The sequence below is a fragment of the Monomorium pharaonis genome, chromosome 7 (assembly GCF_013373865.1).
Source record: "Monomorium pharaonis isolate MP-MQ-018 chromosome 7, ASM1337386v2, whole genome shotgun sequence".
NCBI classification, from domain to species: domain Eukaryota; kingdom Metazoa; phylum Arthropoda; class Insecta; order Hymenoptera; family Formicidae; genus Monomorium; species Monomorium pharaonis.
The window spans coordinates 4,947,717-4,969,209 of record NC_050473.1 but is presented as its reverse complement, the minus strand read 5'-3'; the positions used below and the strand labels follow the sequence as shown (position 1 = coordinate 4,969,209).

The following is a 21,493-nucleotide window of genomic DNA, read 5'->3' as shown; positions in this document are numbered from 1 at the left end:
GCAAGTGAGTGAGCGAGGAGTGAGCGAGGAGTGAGCGAAGAGTGAGCAAGGAGTGAGCCGGGAGTGAACCGGGAGTGATCCAGGAGTGAACCAGGAGTGAGCCGGGAGTAAGCCGGGAGTGAGCGAGGAGTGAGCGAGGAGTGAGCGAGGAGTGAGCGCGTGAGCGAGCTGGCGAGTGAGCGAAGAGTGAGCGAGAAGTGAGCGAGTGAGCGAGGAGTGAGCGAGGAGTGAGTTAGTGAGTGACTGAGTGTGTGAGTGAGTGAATGAAAAAGGGTGCAAGGAAGGGAGCAAACGAGCGAACGTAACTAGATAAATATGTAGCTAGGTAGCTAGGTAGCTAGATAGCAGTAAGTATGCAAGTAGGTATGTATGTTGGTATGTATGTATGTAGGTAGGTATGTAGGTATGTATGTATGTATAATTAAACTTTAAATTTTTTTATTTAAAATTACAGAAGACGTTTGATTAATGTAAATGAAAGATAGAGAAAATCAAATTGCAATTATTATTATTTTTAAAGTAAAAAGTCAAATAACGCGCGCGCAGCGCGCGCTTGTAATGTTCTAGTTTGGTTAAAATCTTGCTAATATTAATCCACTTTCTTAAAGTTCATTCTTTTTTAAGCAATTAAAAAAAACATGTTGATACGATGTTTGTTAATTATACACGAGTTTGAAATTTGCACTGCATTTTATGTATTTTAGCGAATAAATACAGTATTTTTTGGATACCATGAGACGGTATTAATATGAAACGGTATCAATATGATATTGCACATTGATGTTATTCATGTTTAACTCAATCATACCGCCGTCATCAAAATGACCCAATGTGCACCACGTGGAGGTTGACGTTCGGATTTTACACATCATATGAAAAGGGCCGATTTTTTAAATAAAATTTGAGTTTTTATTTTTTAGGTATGAATATGTATATGTGTATATTTATGTATGATCTGAGCAGGCTAAAATGGCGAACCTTATGTTGACTTCAATAAAATTGGCGCGTCAAAATCCGACCGTCAACCTCTACATGGTACACATTGGGTCACTCTGATGATGGCGGTATGATTGAGTTAAACACGAATAAAATCAATGTGCAATATCATATTGATACCGTTTCATGGTATCCAAAAAATACTATATTTGGTCCAAACCAAAAATTTTGTTTATTCAACTAAAAGATTCTCATTTACATGAAATTAATATTTGCTTTTCAAGATAAACTTTTATTATCTTATTTCATGCAATTAATTATACGGCTCTTACTTGGTGTATATTGGTTTACGGTGATTGATCTTTGCACAGGCTAAAAACGAATCCTCATGCACTGAGTGAAAGATGACTAAGTATAAGTGACGATGTGGACCAATCAGATCCGCTGGCATCAAAGACAATTTTGAATCTTTATAGAAGGTTTTATAGTTTTCCTGTGTATTAACGGCAATTTTTATCTTGCCTAAACGTACATCCATATCTCCAATAGATTTTCCAACGCCAGAATTATTAGGATCGAATACATTTTGAAGAATATTACAATTGTTTTTATCTAAACATATAAACATTTTAAATGTAATTACATCATGGGCAATTTTGATAATGTATATATAGAGAAAAATGTTTCTTATAGACCAAATAGAAATACATTCAGTATTTCTGCTTAGCTTATATTTATTTACTAAACTTATAGATTAAATTAAGCCAGAATAAACAAGAAGGATGTTAAAAATAATAAAAACCGTATTATAACAAATTAAAAAACCAAAATGTTAAAAAAAACACTTTACAAAATTTTCTTCAATTGCTAACCAATTCACAACAAAATTTAATAATTATGGAAGTTACAAAATATGCTACTGATAACAACCTATCGTTTTGTACCAAATTGCCATATAGTTTAAAAAAATGAATTACAGTTGGGTATAAATAACAGTATGTAATGATTAATATAAATATATAAAATATAAGATGTTAAAAAGTTCCCGAAATGTGTTCTATAATTTTTTTCCATTCAAGTTTACATACATTTCTTTATGTAAATTATCTGTAATTTTCACTCGTAGTATAAAAAAAATTATTAGGTAATACCCTCTGAGTTAATTACCCATTAATGTGTAATACGCTTTTGTCGCATTTCAATTTTATTCAAAATATCTGAGGAAAAAGAGCAACACGTATGTATTAAATTTCATGTAAAACTCGACAATCGCTTAACATTGCAATATTATTATAATATTCTTGTAATATAATCGCGTTATGTACGGGTTAGGTACAGGTTTTAATTATGTGTTATAAAATCATTAATTAAGATTATTAAGACATCATTAAAATGGTATTATATATATTTAAGGTCTTCTTGTTTAATAAATAAAAAAATTAATTTTTTCTTTTTGCATATTTTTATCGCGTTTTACTCAAAATAACATTTTTTTAATTGACTCTCTTGATATCTCAAAAATTAGTTAACCAAATAAGTCAAAATTTTACACATATCTTCATATATGTGGCTATAGTCCCTGCCACGATCAAGTTAATTTTTTTAATTTTTACAGTTCTTCAAAAACAAAAAAAAATGGCAAAAATTAAACTCTAATTGGTTTATCTGTTCTAATGTCTAAATTTTTTTAATGCAAAAAATTGTTTAATTATAAAGAAACATTTTTCTCTGTAAAATAGTATGCATATTAAAAAATGATACAATTAAAAATTCGTAAAATTAAATATAAAATATTGTATTATGGATACCAACCTTTGCCAGTTTTTAAAATATCGGTAACATATATTTTCCAATAATGCTCAGTGTAGTTTAGCGATTGTAATTTTTGTTTGTGAATGTGATATAAATTTGTTTGTATAATTGTATCGGTGTCATTACTCGTTTGACTACCTAACCATCGAAATGAAACTATTCCAGCAATAGGACCATAAAAACGCGCTTGGGCAAATTTTTCAAGATTTCTTTCAAGAACCTGATTAAGAAAAAATTTACCATTGATAATAGTATAATTATTGTGTTATATATTAATTATTAAAATAATATAATTAGCCAGTAAAAAACAAAAGGCTTTTTAAAATAAAAATCTGTGAAATTTTGTTTACAAGAGTTTTTGAGATCGTTAATTATGAATCTGTTATCAAAATTCCAAAATTAAAAATAGCTCCAATGGATCCAATATAGTAGATAAAAATGATAAATTTTGATTTATATATTATTTTTATTTCAACTAATAGTTATGAAACTTTGTCTATAATTGATTTTTATTGTATAATTCAAATTTACAAATTTACAATTTTAAAATTTAGAATAGAAAAAATAAAAAAACAAAAATTAAAAAACAATAAATAGATTCGAATATGCCACATTCCTGTAACTCTGGTTTCTAACTGAAAACGGTTTCCTGTTACGAAATGATAAAAAAAGCGCGTAGAAGAGTAGTTTTTAATTGGCTATTTTTATCTGCTATATTGGATCCACTATATTTAAATTTTGTAATTCTAATTGCAGATTATGATTTGTAACCCCGAAAAATTATGACAAGGTTTTAGTAGAAATTAAAAAATGACCAATATTCTCTATTTTCTCTATGTTGAATTCGTCATTTTAAATTTTAAATTTTGATAGCAAATTTACAATCAGCAATCTTCAGAATTTTTAAAAAATGAAGTTTTTAAGTGATTAATTAAAAAACATAAAAGTTTGATATTATTGTCCGCTGTATTAGATCCGCCATTTTGTATTTTAAAAATCTAATAGCAGATTCATCATTAGCGATTCCAAAAATTTTTGAGTATTTGTTGTTAAGTTTTAATAATTTTATCTCGAAAAGTTTTAAATTAAAGTGATGACAACATAGTGACAATTGACTGTTCTTTACTGGTTAATAACTAATTAACTTACAATTAGAACAATTGTATCATTTTAATTTAATATTTTTACATTTTTAACATTTAAACATATAATTTTATAATTATAATTTTTTTACATAATTATAATTTCTTATATGTAGAGAAAAGAAGGGGGTTATGAACCACCATTTTGTTTTATTTAAATAACTCATTGTCAGTAAAAATTTGTGTGGCACAATTCTTGTTGGTACAAGTTTGTTACGCATAAAGTTCTATTAATGATGTTATAAGCAAAAGTTCTTCGGATATACGTAACAAATATATATAATTAACAATTTACTGAAAAGGGGGAAAAGATTGCAGTTATGGAACCCGTAGAGGAATATTGAACATTACTAACGAATATTTTCAAAATTATTTTTATTTTTAAAAAGTGAAAAATTAATCCTTTTTGGCGGTTACATATCAGTATCACAAAAGTATTAATATCTTATACATAGTATCACAAAAGAATCAAAAGTATAAATATAAAAACCTTTAGCTCTTGCGACTTTGCATATTGTAGAAATACTATAAAAGTATTATAACAAGCAATATTAGCTAAAAAATAAACAATTTCACAAATTGGCAAATTCTTTAGTGTAGTTACAACACAAAATATAGAAGATATCGTGAGTTTCATAACCCCACATCTAATCCATAACCGCCTTCTCTCCTTTATGTATTGCTAAATTACCGTAATAGAAGCGCATATCGTTCGCGGCGAATAATTATCTTTTAATACCAAACTCTTTCCCCATAAGCCCATTTCTCCAGTTAAAGATAAATCCGCGACTTCTATCGAACCTGTTTGATTTGTTGGCAATTCAAGCGGTCCGATTTTTTCTGTCAAATCAATGACACTGCGTATAAAATAAAACAAAATAATAACAAAAATAACTATTATTAAATAATAGCTTTATATATACACTAGCTTAAGGGGCTACATACACCCAGAAATTTTGAAAAAGCTTTTTCGTTTTTTGCATATTTGTAAAGTATAAAGTCTTGAGAATATCTCTTGCAAGTTTCAAAGTGATTCCTGGAAAATTGTCGGAGATATAGCGAGAAAGGTCCAAGCGCGTTTGACGATGCTGGGGCGCGATGAACGCCTTCTAATCTTTTGCAGCAGATAGCTTACGCAAGAATATTACGCCGGCAAGCTAGAATCGAAGCCTTTGATGCCGCTACATCTGGGAATAAGGGTTCACTGTATGGCCCTGGAGTGGATGACTTTATGTAAGTTTGAAAAAAATTATCTACGTTTTAAACGAATGTCAAACTTTAAACGCGTTTTTCTCGAAACCATGTTTTCAAAACGCGTGCCAAAAATATCTCGGAAATGGCTGGACCGATTTACTTGAAATGTGGAGGGCTTAATCTACACAAAAAAGGCAGTCTTTATCGTGACGGTTTTTTTTAGAGTTCTTACTTTTTTTAAAGTTAAAAAACGACCGATTTTTACCCTAAAAATTGCTTTTTTTCTTTAAACGGCCGGCATTTTGCCAAAATCGATATTTTAAAAATTGGCCACGATAAAGACTAGATAATATCATTCAGTTTAAAAAATTTCTAGGCTGGTCTGTTTCAGATAAGTCCTGTACGAGCTGCAATTGGCACCGCGGAACACCTTTTTTTAACAAGGTCTTGCGACGAGGACAATATCTCCGCTATTTTTAAATATTTTTAGTTCAAATTTATTCTGAAACATGTTTTAAGAATGTATTTTAAAGTAAAGAAAACTAGGATTAATTACATACATTACGTTTCGAAAAAAAAAATCGAGAAAAAAGCCTATTTTTTACGTCTCTGAGTGTATGTAGCTCCTTAATAAAAACTAGCTTTATGTATACACATATATACAATACATACAATATACACATATATACAATATACAATATATATATATATATAACAGAATATTTATGAAGTATTTGAAAGGCAATTTTGAATCGATCTTCTAAAAAATCAATTTTTTGCATTTTATTTTTATTTTTGAAATCACTTTAAATTCAATCGAGATTCGATCTAAAAAAGACTTTGATTAATCTAATTAATTATTTTTTGAAACTAATTGTAAGGTCAATCTTATAACAATATAAAATTTATATTAGCGCATCTCAGACGACAATATGTTATCAAAAAGATTTTTAAAAGATTTTATTATTTTGAATATGATAATTAATTAAAAGAAACTTTTAAAAGATCATATCTAAAAATTTTTTAATATTATCTAATGCTTTATTTTAATAAAAATCTTATCTAAAAGATTTCTCAAATAGGATATCTTTAATATATCTACGTGTAAAGTATGTATAAATATTATGATAATATTACTAATCCTACAGTATTACCGTGAATAAACTTTTTTCCAAGTGTTAATTTATTTCAATATATAGTTTTTGTTATTAAAGAAGAATTTAAACAAAACAATTTTGATCCTCAAAGTGGTAAATGAAAGCAATATGTTTTTCGTAGTTTTTGAGTTGCTGCATCTAAAGCTGACTTAATATTTTTAACTGATTTAATATTTTTAATTTATAAAAAAAAATTAAAATTAGCGTATGAAATTATAAAAGCTATTATATGTATGATACTTAATAAAAGTCCAAAATTATAATAAAATCAACAGTGTTAAGTAAAAATAAACTGATATGAACATCTGATGTGAATAATACAAATTAATAAATAAAGCATTTATTTAATCAAAATAGATTTTGAGTTTAAAAACATTTTTTGCGTTAATCTTTGTATATTTTGCAGTTTCAAATAAATAAAATACTAAATATGGGACATTCCACGTTAACTGAGACAGAGCTGTGCTTAAAATTTAACGCAACAGAAAGAAACATTTAATGGTTAAAATTAATCGTATTCTCATGTACTTTCGAATGCAACATGACGTTGTTAAAAAATTCAATATAGCAGTCAATACGGCGCCCATATACCCATTGAAATGTCAAGCTTTATCTGAAAAATGGCCACGCTCAAAATTTAACGCAACAGAAAAAAACATTTAAGGGCTTAAATTAATCGTATTTTCATGTACTTTCGTTTGCAATGTCACATCGAATTTCTTTACACTAGATTTTCTTTAAATTTATTATTCGGGGGCTTTCGAGATCTCTGATCACAATTCTGAATTTAGAATTTCAAAATCAAAGCGTTAAACCGATTTGTATCGTGGTATTATATTCTGCAGTATTACAGATGAAGTTACAGTATTACAGGAAGGTAAAACGTCGAATATCTTTTAACTTTTTTAAAAATGACATTGACATCGCTCAATGGGCTTCTCGAGCACAAGAAGAAGAAAATGCGACAGGATTCAAAGCTTTAGAGACATGGGTAAAAAAATAAAAAAAAAACATTGTTTAGAAAAATAACAAAATTTGTTACAAAAAAACCTCTACTCATTATCAAAATCTAATTTAGGAAATAAATGCAATACATTTATTACAAATGCATAACATATTGTTATTTGGAAAATTATGATTCTTGTTAATTGAAAATTAAAAACACTGATATTTATTATAAACTTGTGTTTTGTTACACATGTACACTACCTATGCCCAATGTATTGTTCGTTGCATCTGCCATCAATGATTGTATAGTCGACTGGAAACTCAGTGACTGACCACAGCCATTGCTGATCCGGATATTGCAAAGTCGACTTTAGAGAATATCGTATTCGCACCGAAGATTCTGTAGCTTTTTCAAATCGAATTTCTCCATGAAGACCGCCAGAAGATATATATGCAGCAAACCTAAGCGTGCTCGCGACAGTCGCTGAATAAAATATATTTTTTAATATAATATTTTTTATTAGTTTAGTCAACATTTGACAAAAAAGATTTATCAATTTCCTCGTTACGTTGTTAAAATTTTTGATTAAATATCATCACATGCCTCAATGGTCGATTGGTAAAAATTAAAGAAGAACTTATACTCAAATCGATTCAAATTGGAATAAATCAAATTAAATTTCGATAATTCAAATCTAATTATATTAATTTTTATTAAAAGATGCTTGCACACTGTTTACAGCACCTAATTACCCGTCATTTTCTATGCAATTGGTTGAATTTTTAGATATAATAGCCTTAATTAAAATATATATTAATATTTAAATTAATAATAATCATTAGACTTGAAAGTTATATATTTCAGCGCGCGATTCAATTCAATTCAAATGAAATGTTAACGATTTGGTTTGATTCGCGCGAATTTAGAAATAAAATATGATTTAATCCATTTTATCGTAAAAAAAAAACTAAATGTAGAGATCTAAACCCTTACTAAATATTTTTTGCAATAAATTCTTTACATTATTTTGAGATATATAGGAACATGTAGTATATATAAGGAAAAACTAGTAATTTAGCAAGCAAAAAAAGTATTATGCTTTTATTTTGTATAATATTGTTTTAATGTATTATTTTAAATATTATATAATATCATACCGGTCTATAAATTATTTTAAAAAATACGTTATTATAAATACACAACATGCGTTTACTCGACAATAGTAAGCAATTGATTGATTTGAATAATAAATCAATTAATTAATTACCATCAATAAAATATCGTTATCTTATATATATGTATACAGAGAAAACGATTTCTTTAGATTTCTTATAAAATTAATATTATTTTTAGAAAAATATATATTTAATAAACTTTGCTGCGTATTGCAACTTAACTTTTCGCTTGTTTTTACAGGTTGATTAATTTATTTTTTAATTTGTAAATTCACGAATTCATGTTTTTTTAATATTAAACTCAAATCATCCGAAATATATGCATGCTTGAAATTTTTATCAGGAAATATTTTGGATAATTTATATATATTATCCAGAATATAATTTTATTCATAGGTCTCTCTCTCTCTCTCCCTCCTCTCCTTCCTAAATTTGTAATTTAGCAAATTGTTACGAACAGAATCAGACACGTGTTCTCACTTACTGCAGTAAAGTAACACAAGCCACTGCATTGCTCTTGACAAACATCAAAGAATGTTTAACGTTCTTCTCTTTCTATATTAATTTCAAGTAAACCCGCGTAGACGTAAACACGAGTAAATCCAAAATCCGAAAACTATTAGTGTACATTGCAATTCATAAAAATCTGTATAAAATTAGGTCTCGATGATGAGACAATGAGACGACCGATCAAACTGGCTAAAGTAACGGTTGGTACTTTCTTATTTCTTGTGACAGAACTGGTGGGAGTGCGGTGCGGAAGAGAATGATGACCTCAATAAAAATGAAAGTATAGTAGCTGTTCACTGCACCTAGCAGTTTTAAACAAACCTCTTTCTTGGCGGGAAATAAACAATTTTAAAACATTTATATTTACAAGTACATATAATTGTCATGAAATATACATATAATATAAAATCCTTCGTCAGGCTTATGCAAAACATTTCCTAATAAATTTACATAATAAAATATATTTCTCAGTATTATATATGTATAAAATTCATGAAACTCATTTATCTACTGTAAAAAAAATAAAAAATTATTGCACAATAATTTTCCTATTGTTTTTAGGAATCCCAGACAGTACATAAACGTTAAATCAACGTTTAATTCTTTTAAATCATTTCAAAAACCTTGTAATTATTGAATTAACATTATTAATTATTGAATTAACAAAAAATAGGTTAAATGTGGAAAAAATATTGCAGACTTATTTAATGTTCTTTGAATTAATGTTCGTTGAATGTTTTGCAGATATTGCATTTCAACGTTTAAGCCATTATTTAGAAGTCTGAAGAAATTATGTAGAAAATTCTAAAAACTTTTGCAGCAAGTACGATATGAACGACAGCTTTTGTTTCAAGATCGAGCAACTTATAGTTCAATTACATGTCAATGTTTATTAAAACATCAGTGCTAATTTAGCTGAATTTTTACATGATACAATTGTACAACCCTTACGGAAAAATAGTACAGGAAATCATTACTCTGAAGTAATTAGTATTCTAGTACTGGGAGTAATAGTATCCCACGATATCCACACGGTAACATTGCTGTAAGTATCGAAAATGGTACAAAAATATTTCATTAACATTTTAATTGTAACTTTGCATCCAAAATATTTCAGAAATTGCTTCATATTTTTTATAATATTATAAATGCAATATTTTGAAATCTTTTAAAAACAAAAAAATTTGCTTTTATTTAAATGTTTCTGTAATATTACAAAAGAAATGTGAAAAATAAAATATTTTATTTCCAAGACATTATAACAGTAATATTATATTTACATTACACAAATAATATTTCTATAACTTATTAAACGCAACAATGTATTTAAAATATTTCTGAAAGATTGTATAAAATGTAAAAAAATTGAATTATAATAAAATATCGACTATATGAAAACTTTATTGTATTTGTTATTTTTATTATAATATATACAATTTAAAAAAAAGATACCAAAAAGCACCAAGTATACGCGCGCAAAAAACCTATTCTTGTACAAAACAATTTAGATTTGACACTACAACATGAGAGTATTAAGTTTTTTCTCTATAATACAAAAATAATGATGTGAAGTAAATGCGCCAACTATAAGAATGAATGTTTCTACGAACTATTAGAACATCTATCTTTTTATTATTATACTATATTTTGGCTGGCTATTTTACTACAAAAATTTGGCGCCGCTAAATCGAATAATTTGCCAACTCTCTTTCTTTTTCTTTTTTGTGTGGATCTAAATGTTGTAAGAAAAATTGTAATTTTAAGTAATTATTATTGTAGTGTACGTAAATTAGATAGTAAAAAAAGCGATTTCGTATTAAAACAAATTCGGTTTAGCAGCGCCAAGTTTTTGTAGTAAAATATTTATTTATATTAAAATATTTCTTTGTAATATTTGTACAAATAATTATTTATAAAAGTAGATATTCTCGTTCATATAAACATCCTTTTTTTTTAAATCCACATATAAGAGTACATATACAAATATTATTGTACAATATTATTTTTGGTTTAATTATTACCTCCTATTTCTCCTTATTTTTTTCTTACACTCTTTTCTTTCTCTTTTTTACTCTCTTTCTGTTCCTTCTTTTTATAAAAGTCGTTTTTTCTCCTTATTATATTTTAATGTTAAAGTAAAAAATCAAAACCAACAGGAATTGCTTATTGTCGTCAGTAATTAAAAGAATAGACAATTATATAGTCGATTGACTGGTTAATTTCCTTTATTAAGTTAAACATTTACGACGTTTCAATCATGGTCCTTGTCAAGTGATTACACGTAGATTGCGAGACGACAATCGTTAAGCAGTCCGCAGCAGCGAATTTACAAACAATTCTAAAATTACAAAAGTATATATTTAAAAGACGCTACAAAAATGATATTAAAAAAACATGAAAGATATAAAGATACATGAATGATATAAAAAAACATGATATAAAGAAACATGGAAGTGGCCACTCAGTAATTAGTACACATCGCTTGACAATGAACCACGAGTTCGATTGGCAATTTCCGTACATTTTATATTACGGAAATAATAGAAGAAAAAGAGAGATTGCCGAAATATTCTTCATAAAGAATACCAATACCATAAATTTAAAAAAAGATGCCAAGAATTTAGACAGTGTCTATAACACAGTAATAAAGGCCATGTTTATTTCTAGCATTAATGTTCCTGTGTACAAAAGTATTCAGACAAGTTTAATCCTGTTATAACGTCTCAGTTTAAATGAATTTGACTTTTCAACTGATTAATGTTAACTAAATATATTATTTTATTATTCAGATTATTATTATAAACATAAATTTCCGTATAACCTTTATTTAAAATTAAAAGTTAGTTATAGATTTTATTATTAAAACGGATTAATCAGATTAATGTTATTTAAAAACTAATAATTGTTTCTTGGAATTAACTTATTTTTATATTATTCTTCTTAGCAGTTTGCTGACCCGCGCATAGAATACTTAGCTCTTTTTTTAATAATCTCTTGATAATTACAAAACACATAGCATTAATGGAAAGCGATTATTTATTCAATTTTCGGTATTCGTTTTTTTTCTTTTTTAAGTGAATTAAAATGTTGTTCGTGAGTGTCCTGTGAAAGAAGAGGAGAAGATGCAGGCCTGGGAAAAGTATCGGCAGAGAAACATTAAGATAAGCATAACTTATTATTTGCATAAAATTAATAATAATAATAGATTTTTTTCATTTGGTTTTACCTTGATAAATTACAACGTTAGAAATAGAATCACGTATACAATTTTACACAAATTTAATTTTATAAGGCTCCTTTTCTTCTGGAAAATATTAATTATACAAAGATTATATTAATAATTGAGAATCAAAAGTTCGATACGTAACAATAATTTTTCATAATATTAATAATTGTGCACTGTTTTAATTTGAATTTAATTTGTATTTAATGAACACAAGTACAGAATTGCAAGCCGTAAATTATTTTTTTTAATATGAATTGTTTTTTCTGTCGCGCTTTAATTTGAACTTTGCCGCATTCGGGGCCAGTAAACGCATCAAGCTATTCGTGCATTATGACTGTTTGTTATATCCTTGTTGTTATATCCCATTATATCCTTTTAGACAACAATCATGAAGCATGAATAGCTTAATGTGATGGGTCACGATTTAAATAATGTTGTAATTTTTAGCTTTAGACCACGTTGAAATTTTGCTATAAAACATTTTGCTATAAATACCAAATTACAAAATTAATTGTATTTTAATTCAAAATTTTTTTAATTGCAAAAATTATTACTACTCAACATTTATAAAAAGTTCCACGTGACTATCATGTTAAGTTTAAATGCAAGACTTTTAAAATTAACGTACAAAACTGTTTATAAGCTTAATAAATCAATAAAGTGCACGCGTATGTACATACTTAAATTTAAACAATTTATTTTTATATGCTCAAGTATTGTTGCAATATTATTATCATATTATATATCTGTACTTTAATAATGTTGATAAAATGTTGTAATATGTACGACTGTATTGTAATATTATTAAAATACAGCTGTAAGGCAATGTTTTATGTCATACGGCTGTATATAGAATAAGCAAATATACAACATAGGGTTGTCAAATAAATAAAATTTTTAAAGAAATTTTTTACATCTTAAAGTAATTCTTGGAAGATGTCTTTTTTTAGAGACTATATTAGAAGAAAATTGATTCAATTATGATCATAGCATTCGTCGCGCAACATAGTTGGAATAGTTTCTTATATTTACACTTTATTCAGATTTTTGTTTTATATTTAATTTTTGTTTATATTTATAAGGTCTCATATCTGCAATTGATTGCTTCTTAATGAGCGTTTTGCCCTTCATTAGAGGTATCAATTCAATTGGCACGGCGATACGATGGTGTTTCGTTTGATAAGTTTCGCACAACGCTATTAACATACGAGGTATTGCACACGCAGTGCCATTGAGCGTGTGCACGTGAGTTATGTTTCCGTCTTTCATCTTATATCTAATATTGAGACGTCTCGATTGATAATCCGTACAATTACTACAACTGGACAATTCACCATACAACTTTCTTCCGGGCATCCAGCCTTCCATGTCGCATTTTCTAAAACAAAAATAATTGCATTTGTATAAGAAAATGTAAAAAACTACACTAATCATATAAAATTGAATCTCGGTCAAATCAGTTGGTTTTAGATATTATAACTTATGACTTGCTGAACAAAAGAGCCTGTCATAGTGTAATTATAAAAGTAACACATTGCGCATAATAGATAGCCGTTCGCTATTTCAATCAATAGATGCATGCATTAATGCAAGCCACGAATTTTAAAGGTACTCGCTAACATGTAGTTTGTTCTTTATAGCTGCACTATTGAATTGGTGCAATGAGTTAAAATAAGACGAGTATATCTTTTATTTTTTATTTTAACTCTTGTGTCCATAACCAAATTTACCTACGTTATTCCATAACCAAGGTACCCACTGTCGGAGTTTTGTCCGTAAATGCTTCATAGCATGGAAAGTTTGCTCTGGTGGGATGATATTCGACAGCTGCGATGTATTCAAGAAGAGCAGAGATTTTTCAGGTGTATAGCTCACTCTGACTCATACAAGAAGGGGTTTTAAATAGAATTAGTCAGCTAACTGCGCTGCACTAATGTACTACAGTCGTTTGAAATTTGAAATGAGGCAAAAGAGAAAAGTTTGCGTACATACACTGTAGGTTCGAAAGAACGAGAAACGAGTCGAGAAATATTAGCTCAGTGCATATCGACTTTTGCACAGATAAATACACGTTTGGAGCAACTTGAGACTTTTTGCAACTATTATACATATTGATGTGCGAGATGTATTATATTTTTTAGTGTTTTCGTAAACTGAATAACATACTGTTTCATTTGTTGTAAAATACCAATTTTTGTTTGTTTAAAACAACCATTGGATAACTTAAATGCAGAGTTATGTGGAGTTCAATAGTGATGACGAAGAATAGTTGCCTCAACAAAAACACGGCTCAAAACAAGCAGCTATTAATATAATAGTGTCAGATGACGCCAAGAAGAAACCAGAAATTAATCGTTACTATAATAAATACAAAGCTGGAATTGACGCAATGGATCAAATGATTGGAAGGTACAAGTCAGCGACATACTCTGAGATGACCAGTTACTATTTTTTATAACATCACAAACATTGTAATTCTGAAATTTATATTATTATATTTATTATAAATATAATAAAATATTAAACAAAAAAAAACAAATAAACGCAAAAAAAATCACAAGACAATTAAATCACAAGCTTGCTCTTTCTATAATCAAGGATCAATTGCAAAATTTACAAATAATGAGACATTATGATGTAAAACTGGCAGTGAAGACTATCCTCAATAGGCCAATAAATCCCATTGAATTTTCTTCTGGGTCTGAACAAAGAAGGGATAATAAAGGCAGAAAAATATTTATTTTGTGAATAGTGTCATCTATGCTACAAACTATTAAAAACGCAGAAAAATATGAAAATCTTATTCAGAATACTAAAAACTGATGTGTGATGCTATAACCATTACAAAGTGTGTAGAATGTAATAAATAAATAATTATTAATGTGTTTCTTTATAAAAACCTTTGTTTTTATTTATTTCACAAGTCTTTTCATTAATTGACTCGATAACTGCACATAAATAATATAGTTCTACAAGTGGTACCCAGGTACCCTGGTTGTGGCCCAGATGTATATGAACTTTAATGCAATATATTTTTTAATTCCAGCTTTTAAAAAATTAAAGTAAAAGCATATTTTGATAGTGAAAATGATCAAATCACAACGATCCAGACGTGATTTAAAAAATTTTAACAGAAACAAAAAGTTTTCAAAAAAAATAGTCAAGTGAATACCCAGATATCCAATCGTGGTCACAAGAGTTAATTTGTGCAGTTTAGTAGTGCAGTTATAAAAAAAAACAGACCATTGACTAAGTTATCCCTTTAGACCATATACTATTGGATCGCCTCGATTTTGTGCAGATTGTTGCCGAGTAAAGAAAAAGAAATATATAGTGCCTTCTCATGCGTCTCATAGAAAGCTCCCTCGAAGAACTAAACGTTGCTAAGTGCTGCGTTGGCACGTTTTGACATATCCTCTTGCTAATAACTGCGGACATTTAAGGCCTGGTCTACAATAGCTACAGTAAGTATGGAGTAAAAAGTAAGAATAAGGTAATTTCCTTCTGCGCTGTGATTGACCGAGCGTTAAGAAAAGCAGGAGTAGGAATAAGACAAAATGAAAATAATTTATTTCGCTTACGCCCTTACGCCAGCTTTTTTACACTGGATTAATCCTTTTACGCATAGTCTTACTTTTTACTCCATGCTTACTCCAGCTATTGTAGACCAGGTCTAAAGCGAGGTCTACAACACACGAAGTAAGCATAGAGTAAGGCGTAAGAGTAGGTTTAAGCAGACGTAAGAACGTCACTTCCGTCGTAAGAGAGCTGGCGTAACGGCGTCAGCAAAATAAATTTATTTTATATCCTACTCTTACTCTTACTCTTACGCTTACGCTCAACCAATCAGAGCAGTTTGTTTCCTATCTTTGACATTGGTAATTGGCCGTATTTCTTACGCTTACTTTATCGTTCTAGACAAGACTGTTGTAAGCATCTTACGACAAAATCGTTACTCCTACTCTTACGCCTTACTCTATGCTTACTCCGTGTATTGTAGACCTTGCTTGAAAGTCTTCATGGAAAGATAGACGGGATCAAGGTGAACATAAAAGTCTACCATAGTTTTTAGATATCTCCAATAATAACAGAGATATTAATTTTTCAAATTGTACAAATGAAAACATGCGCCGAGGGAAGTGCCGAGCCGCTCGAGCTATAGCACGACCCATTGTGTCAAGCATTGGCCGGCGGCGAGGGAAGAAGGAGAAGCGCGCCGTTACTCGTGCTTCGCTGCGCTTTTCCTTCTTCTCCCCTAGCGCCGACAGCCAATGTTTGACACAGTGGACCGTGCTATAGCTCGAGCAGCACGGCACTTCCCTCAGCGCGCTTTCATTCGTACAATCTTGAAAATTTTATTTATTTAACTTGTATTATTTTTGTAGAAAATTTTTTAATTGTTCGAATGCATTACCTATAAGCTGGTGAACCTAAATCAATTGATGGCATATCCATTATTCGAAAATGTAATCCTAACGAAGAGAAAAGTTCCTCCTGTATCTTTTGAAGATCTTGAAACACCTCTTCGGATTGGTTTGGCTCAGAACAAACAAACATCTCCACTTTGGTGAATTGATGAACCCTGTTTAAATATAATCAAGAATTAATATCAATTTAAGAAATTTAAGATACTTCTGCAGTTTTTCACATAATATAAAATTTCAAAAAATATCAAATTTTGAGAATAAGTTTATAATTAACCTTAGAAGAACTTATAAATTTGCCTTCAAAGATAAAAGTGGTTGTCTGATATGTCATCATAAACTTTTAGTGTCTTAAGGGGATGCTAAACTGCTCGTCAAACTTGATCGAGGCCGATAATGTAGAGTCATTTGGGCACGTTATTAACAAAATTTTGTATGTATTTCTTTTATAGATTTAGAAATCCTTTTCCAGAATTAATTGTGGAGAATTTTTAATTCTGTAAATGCAATAAAAAGTTGTACATTGGAACAAATTATACAATTCTGACGATAAAACAGATAGGATCCTCTTAAACACCGAAAACTTTTTTTCTAAGGTTCCTAGGCTCATTCTAAAAGCACAGTATTGTTCTTTGCTGAAATGCCAAGTGCGCTCCATGCTTATTTTATACGTACAAAGTCTAAAACTTTTATACGCAGCCAATGTTTTCACGAGTCGACTACAGAAGTCGATAACAAAACTATAATTTTCTAACTTTCTTTCGTTTTTTCGTATGAAATCGATCGCAGCGCACCACGTTATTATCTGTACTTTAATTTTGGAGAAGGATTTTCAATTCCATGCAATCAATAAAAAGATTTCGGTGTCCAAAAATTAATGATAAAACAGAGCAGTTTAGTATCCCCTTAATCCTTTCTATCAGCAATAAATTAATAATTAAATAGTGCATTTTCTTTGTTTTTTAAAGAAAAACAATTATGTATATAAACATGATTTCTGTCAGCAAAGTCGTGAAAAATTCATTTAAGGTTTCGTCGATGCTTACTAAACATGTTTTTAAATAGGTTCTAAAATACGTTTTTAATGTTTGATAAATCTTATTAGAAATATATAAAATGTTTTCAGATACACACAGTATTATTTTAGTACATATATTTTATAAACAATTAATAGTCCTTCATATTAATTTGACTCGATTTTCTGGCGTTTATATTATGTCATGTCATAGCATGTCATAACTCTATACTGTAATTACTTAATGGTCAAATGGTCGTCAAGTATATTTTTTTATATCATATATCGAAACTTCGATTTCCAATAAAGCCATGTTTAAAATTGCCATAAAGTTCACGTCAAGTATTTTATTTTCTTGATTAAAAATGAAATATTATAAGAAATAACAGGAGGGAATAAGATGACGGCCAGGGAACAGGTGGGAACATAGTCTCGGAGATTGTTCGGTAGAGCCAAATGTTAGATTGGTCAGGGTGAAGTGAGAGGTGCGTTGAGAGAAGGTGGATAGGGTAAGGAGATCCGGTCATTGGAGGGAAAGTGGTGGTTGAAGTTTAAGGGTAGTTTAAAGGTGATAAAGAATTAGAGCAGTGAGGAAGGAAGGCAGAGGAGAAGATAGAGTGGTCTGGTGGTGACAATGAAGAAGAGGTGTGCGGAGATGGCGCTGTAGAGATGCATTTAATAACCTATATTTAATTAATTTTTTTTATCAAAATAATCTGACTTTCAAATTTTTTAAACTTTTAAAAACAAATAAATACTGTTTAGACAATATTATTTAAAAAATAGAAAATTTTTTTAGAACTTTTGTTTGGTGATAGAACTACTTTAATAAGTTAATGTTAATAACAATGTTTTTTTTTCTGTCGTACCTATAGATTCCTCTTTCATCTAGAGTACCCGAACCTTCTGCGCGATAGCATCGACTGACAGCGGCTAACTTCATCGGCAACATGTCATAGGAAAGCACAGTATTCATTAATTTACTAGCTAATGACATCTCCGCAGTTCCAGACAGACTGTAGTTGCCTCCATAATAAGGATTTAAATTATATACCAAGGTTCGACCATCATCCACTATTAAACCGCATTTTTCGATAATCTTAGTAAGGATGATGTCAGGTACCGTCAACAACTTAAATCCATGCTCCATTAATCTTTTGAGTGAATACTGAATTAATGCTTCCTCCAATTCTGCCAAATCACCTAAAAGTATGTAACTTCTTTGTCCAGTGATGGGACCTAGCGTGTTTGTTCTTATCGCTTTCAAATTGCTGGCCAGTTCGCCAAATTCTTTTGGCTCGAAGACAAATTCTGGCTTCCTGCCGCACTCCTTCAGCAACCTCGGCTCGTTACCATATTCAACCACTGCAGGGTGGGTGCAGTTTGGTATTTTGCTCAATTCTTGCAGAAACAACTCTTGTTTTTCAGGATTGTTGGAATACTCGAGGACTTTGTCAATGTCTCCGACGCCCTTTCGCCTTTTAATATTGTTAAAAATAATGTCACGGTTTGCAGGATTACATAAAAAGTTAGTGTTGTATTCTGGTTCTGGCAGAAGTAATCTTGTATCAATTGTTGCATTGTCCTTCAATGCTTCTGTCGGCTATTACAAACATTATTATTATTAAACCAAGGCTCAATTAGATTAAATATTAATATAAAACAATCATAAATTTAAAAAATATGACAAGGGTTTTAAATATATATGTAAACATGCCATTATATTTAATTCACTATTGTCTTTAAATATAATGCTGTAAATAGCCTGATAAAAGTCAAAACGTTTATATTATCTTCTATTACACAGTTTTATTTTTTGGTGTCTAAAGATTCTAATATATTTTTTTGAATATTGGCATTGATCTAATTTTGGTAGATATAAATTATTTTTATGCTTTTTTTTAACAAAAACAATTAAATTCTGATCAACAATACAACACTTATGACCCCAATATATACATCCTTCTATCTTTAAAAAGGCATGTAATGAATACTAATTGGTTCTCTCCAAAGCTGCGCTTACTTTGTGTTGTGAAAGTAACTGTTATTGCAATTAAATTTTGACAACTTGCAAATTTGTAGAGATGGTTATCTATACAATTATCAATTACAGTTGTAGTTTATTTTCAAAAAGTAAAAAATAAATTGTTAAATAACGCACACAAAATTCATCTTTATAGTGTTTAGTACATAAAAAAACAAATATTAAAAAATTTAATTTCAATTAATATGTATTTAATACACAGAAGTGCTCTCAGTTATCATTCTATTCTTGTTGTTTGTTAAATGTAAAACAAGGATTGAATGATATCCAAGAGCATTCGGATGATGTTCCAAACATAGCTACAATATCAAATTGCAATATTAGCTACATATTGAAGCATTGCTCACATACATATAATATAAATAATATATTATATTCGCATATTTATATTATACTCAAAATATGTAATAGAAAGCAATAGGTAGAAGCAACTGTGATATAGATTTCATGAAATATTTGTTATATAAAGTATTACCTTTAAATTAACGAATTTATAGTAACAAATTGTGTCACTGAAATGTTACTCCCAACTCAAGAATACGCTCAAACTAACTTTTACGTTGAGAATAACAGTGAAGTTAATTCTCAAAAATCGAGGATTATTATTATTATTAAACAATATTACTTTGAATGTTATTATTAATCCTCTAAATATACGTTTTTCGACAGCTCCATATGATCGTTCGTGTTTATTTTCGATTATTTTTACACGTATAAAAAAATTCTTCAGTGATTCTTACGCAATAATTTAATATCTCTAAAAAGCATTTCTATGGTTATTTATTAAAAAAGTATGTAACTGTTATACAATACTCTTCAAAGAAAACAAATGCGCAAAATACGAATAACATCATTGTATATTGAGATGATTAAAGTATAAGATAATGTATTTAAAAAATTACAAATAATAATACTACATACCAATGTGTGTAGCCAGAAATGCCGCAATCTACAGAACTTAAAACTTTGTTGAAGATTAAATCTCATAATTATTCACTTTAGCTATCTCTAAACCAAAATTGTATTCATTCAACGTGATTCAACGCAGTTTTGCACGAAGCGATTGAATCTTAGGGCCCCCCCCCCCCACAAACTTTTGCCGGACCTACCCAGACCTGGACCAACCTGGATTGACCCGAACAGGAAACCAGATCGGTGGTCGGTGGTCGGTGCCGTCAGTGGTCGGTGGTCGGTGCCGTCCAGTGCCGTCGGTGGTCGGTGTTGCGGTCATTGGCGGTCATTCGACGCGCGTAGATTAGTTAAGGTGCGTTCCCACCGAGCGCGTCACGCGCGCGTCATCCTTCGCGTCCAATCAAAACACCCATTAGCCCGGATCTATAGACCTAGGCTACTGTCCACTTGACGCTACAAACGTTTCGAAGCAGTCTTTGATTGGTCAATTTGTAAAAATCTTTGTTTCGATTGGTCAATTAAACGCTTCAAAGCATTTGTAGCGTCAAGTGGACCGCAGCCCTAATTTACACCGAGCACTTGGTACGCGTATCAAGTAGTGAATTTAAGCTGATCAGCCAATGATTAAACACATTCACTAGTTATTTACTATTTGATACGCGTACCAAGTGCTCGGTGTAAACTGGCCTAGTTTACATCGTGCATTTGATACGCGTATCAAGTAGTGAATTTAAGCTGATCAGCCAATGATTAAACACATTCATTAGTTATTTACTATTTGATACGCGTATCAAATGCACGATGTAAACTAGGCCACTAGAACAATATTTGACTAGCACAGCGCCAAACGTGGATGTAAAGCCCGTTCTACATTAATTGCAGTTGCCAGTTGCAATTTGCAACACCTAATAAATGTCGAGCTTTAACTAGAAACTAAGCGCCTATTGGATGTCGCAAGTTGCAACTAGCTGCTTGCGATTAATGTAAAACAGACTTT

General features: G+C 29.7%; 3 protein-coding genes across 6 annotated transcripts in view; 1 reads left to right on the top strand and 2 right to left on the bottom strand.

Moving 5' to 3' along the window:
• Nucleotides 1-6,503, top strand: part of LOC105835489 (sodium/potassium-transporting ATPase subunit beta-1) — a 42,449-nt gene extending 35,946 nt beyond the window's left edge. The window contains exons 6-7 of the mRNA XM_036289338.1: nt 5,014-5,123; nt 5,476-6,503. Of these exons, the coding sequence (XP_036145231.1) occupies nt 5,014-5,123; nt 5,476-5,479 (114 nt within the window). The 3' untranslated portion in view covers nt 5,480-6,503. The remainder of the gene's footprint in view (nt 1-5,013; nt 5,124-5,475) is intronic.
• The window catches only part of LOC105832902, a 25,356-nt gene extending 15,312 nt beyond the window's left edge, over nt 1-10,044 (bottom strand). Inside the window, exons 1-5 of the mRNA XM_036289336.1 lie at nt 8,850-10,044; nt 7,451-7,673; nt 4,582-4,747; nt 2,749-2,968; nt 1,269-1,548 (exon numbers count right to left, since the gene is read on the bottom strand). Coding sequence (XP_036145229.1) covers nt 1,269-1,548; nt 2,749-2,968; nt 4,582-4,747; nt 7,451-7,673; nt 8,850-8,877 — 917 coding nt within the window. The 5' untranslated portion in view covers nt 8,878-10,044. The remainder of the gene's footprint in view (nt 1-1,268; nt 1,549-2,748; nt 2,969-4,581; nt 4,748-7,450; nt 7,674-8,849) is intronic.
• A 1,038-nt stretch (nt 10,045-11,082) lies between these two features.
• LOC105840275 (serine--tRNA ligase, mitochondrial) lies at nt 11,083-20,808 on the bottom strand. Of its 4 annotated transcripts, none has more exons than XM_036290378.1 (5): nt 20,506-20,808; nt 18,410-19,143; nt 16,516-16,683; nt 13,861-13,977; nt 11,083-13,479 (listed from the first exon to the last, which is right to left on the bottom strand). In XM_036290378.1, exons 1-5 carry the CDS (start codon nt 20,569-20,571, stop codon nt 13,137-13,139), a joined length of 1,428 nt encoding a protein of 475 aa, XP_036146271.1. In that variant the 5' UTR covers nt 20,572-20,808; the 3' UTR covers nt 11,083-13,136. The 4 variants fall into 4 exon arrangements, with proteins under 4 accessions (XP_036146271.1, XP_036146272.1, XP_036146273.1 ...); XM_036290380.1 differs by having other exon boundaries at nt 13,310-13,479; nt 13,832-13,977; XM_036290381.1 differs by having other exon boundaries at nt 13,310-13,479; nt 13,836-13,977.
• Nucleotides 20,809-21,493: the final 685 nt, after the last annotated feature.

Excerpts from the sequence above, each read along its gene's own strand:
- LOC105840275 (XM_036290378.1), bottom strand. The coding sequence starts at position 20,571 with ATGAGATTTAATCTTCAACAAAGTTTTAAGTTCTGTAGATTGCGGCAT. Across the intron at positions 19,144-20,505 it reads ATTTCTGGCTACACACATTG|CCGACAGAAGCATTGAAGGA; the intron begins GTATGTAGTATT and ends TGTTTGTAATAG. Across the intron at positions 13,480-13,860 it reads TTACGGACAAAACTCCGACA|AAAATGCGACATGGAAGGCT; the intron begins GTGGGTACCTTG and ends TTTTTGTTTTAG.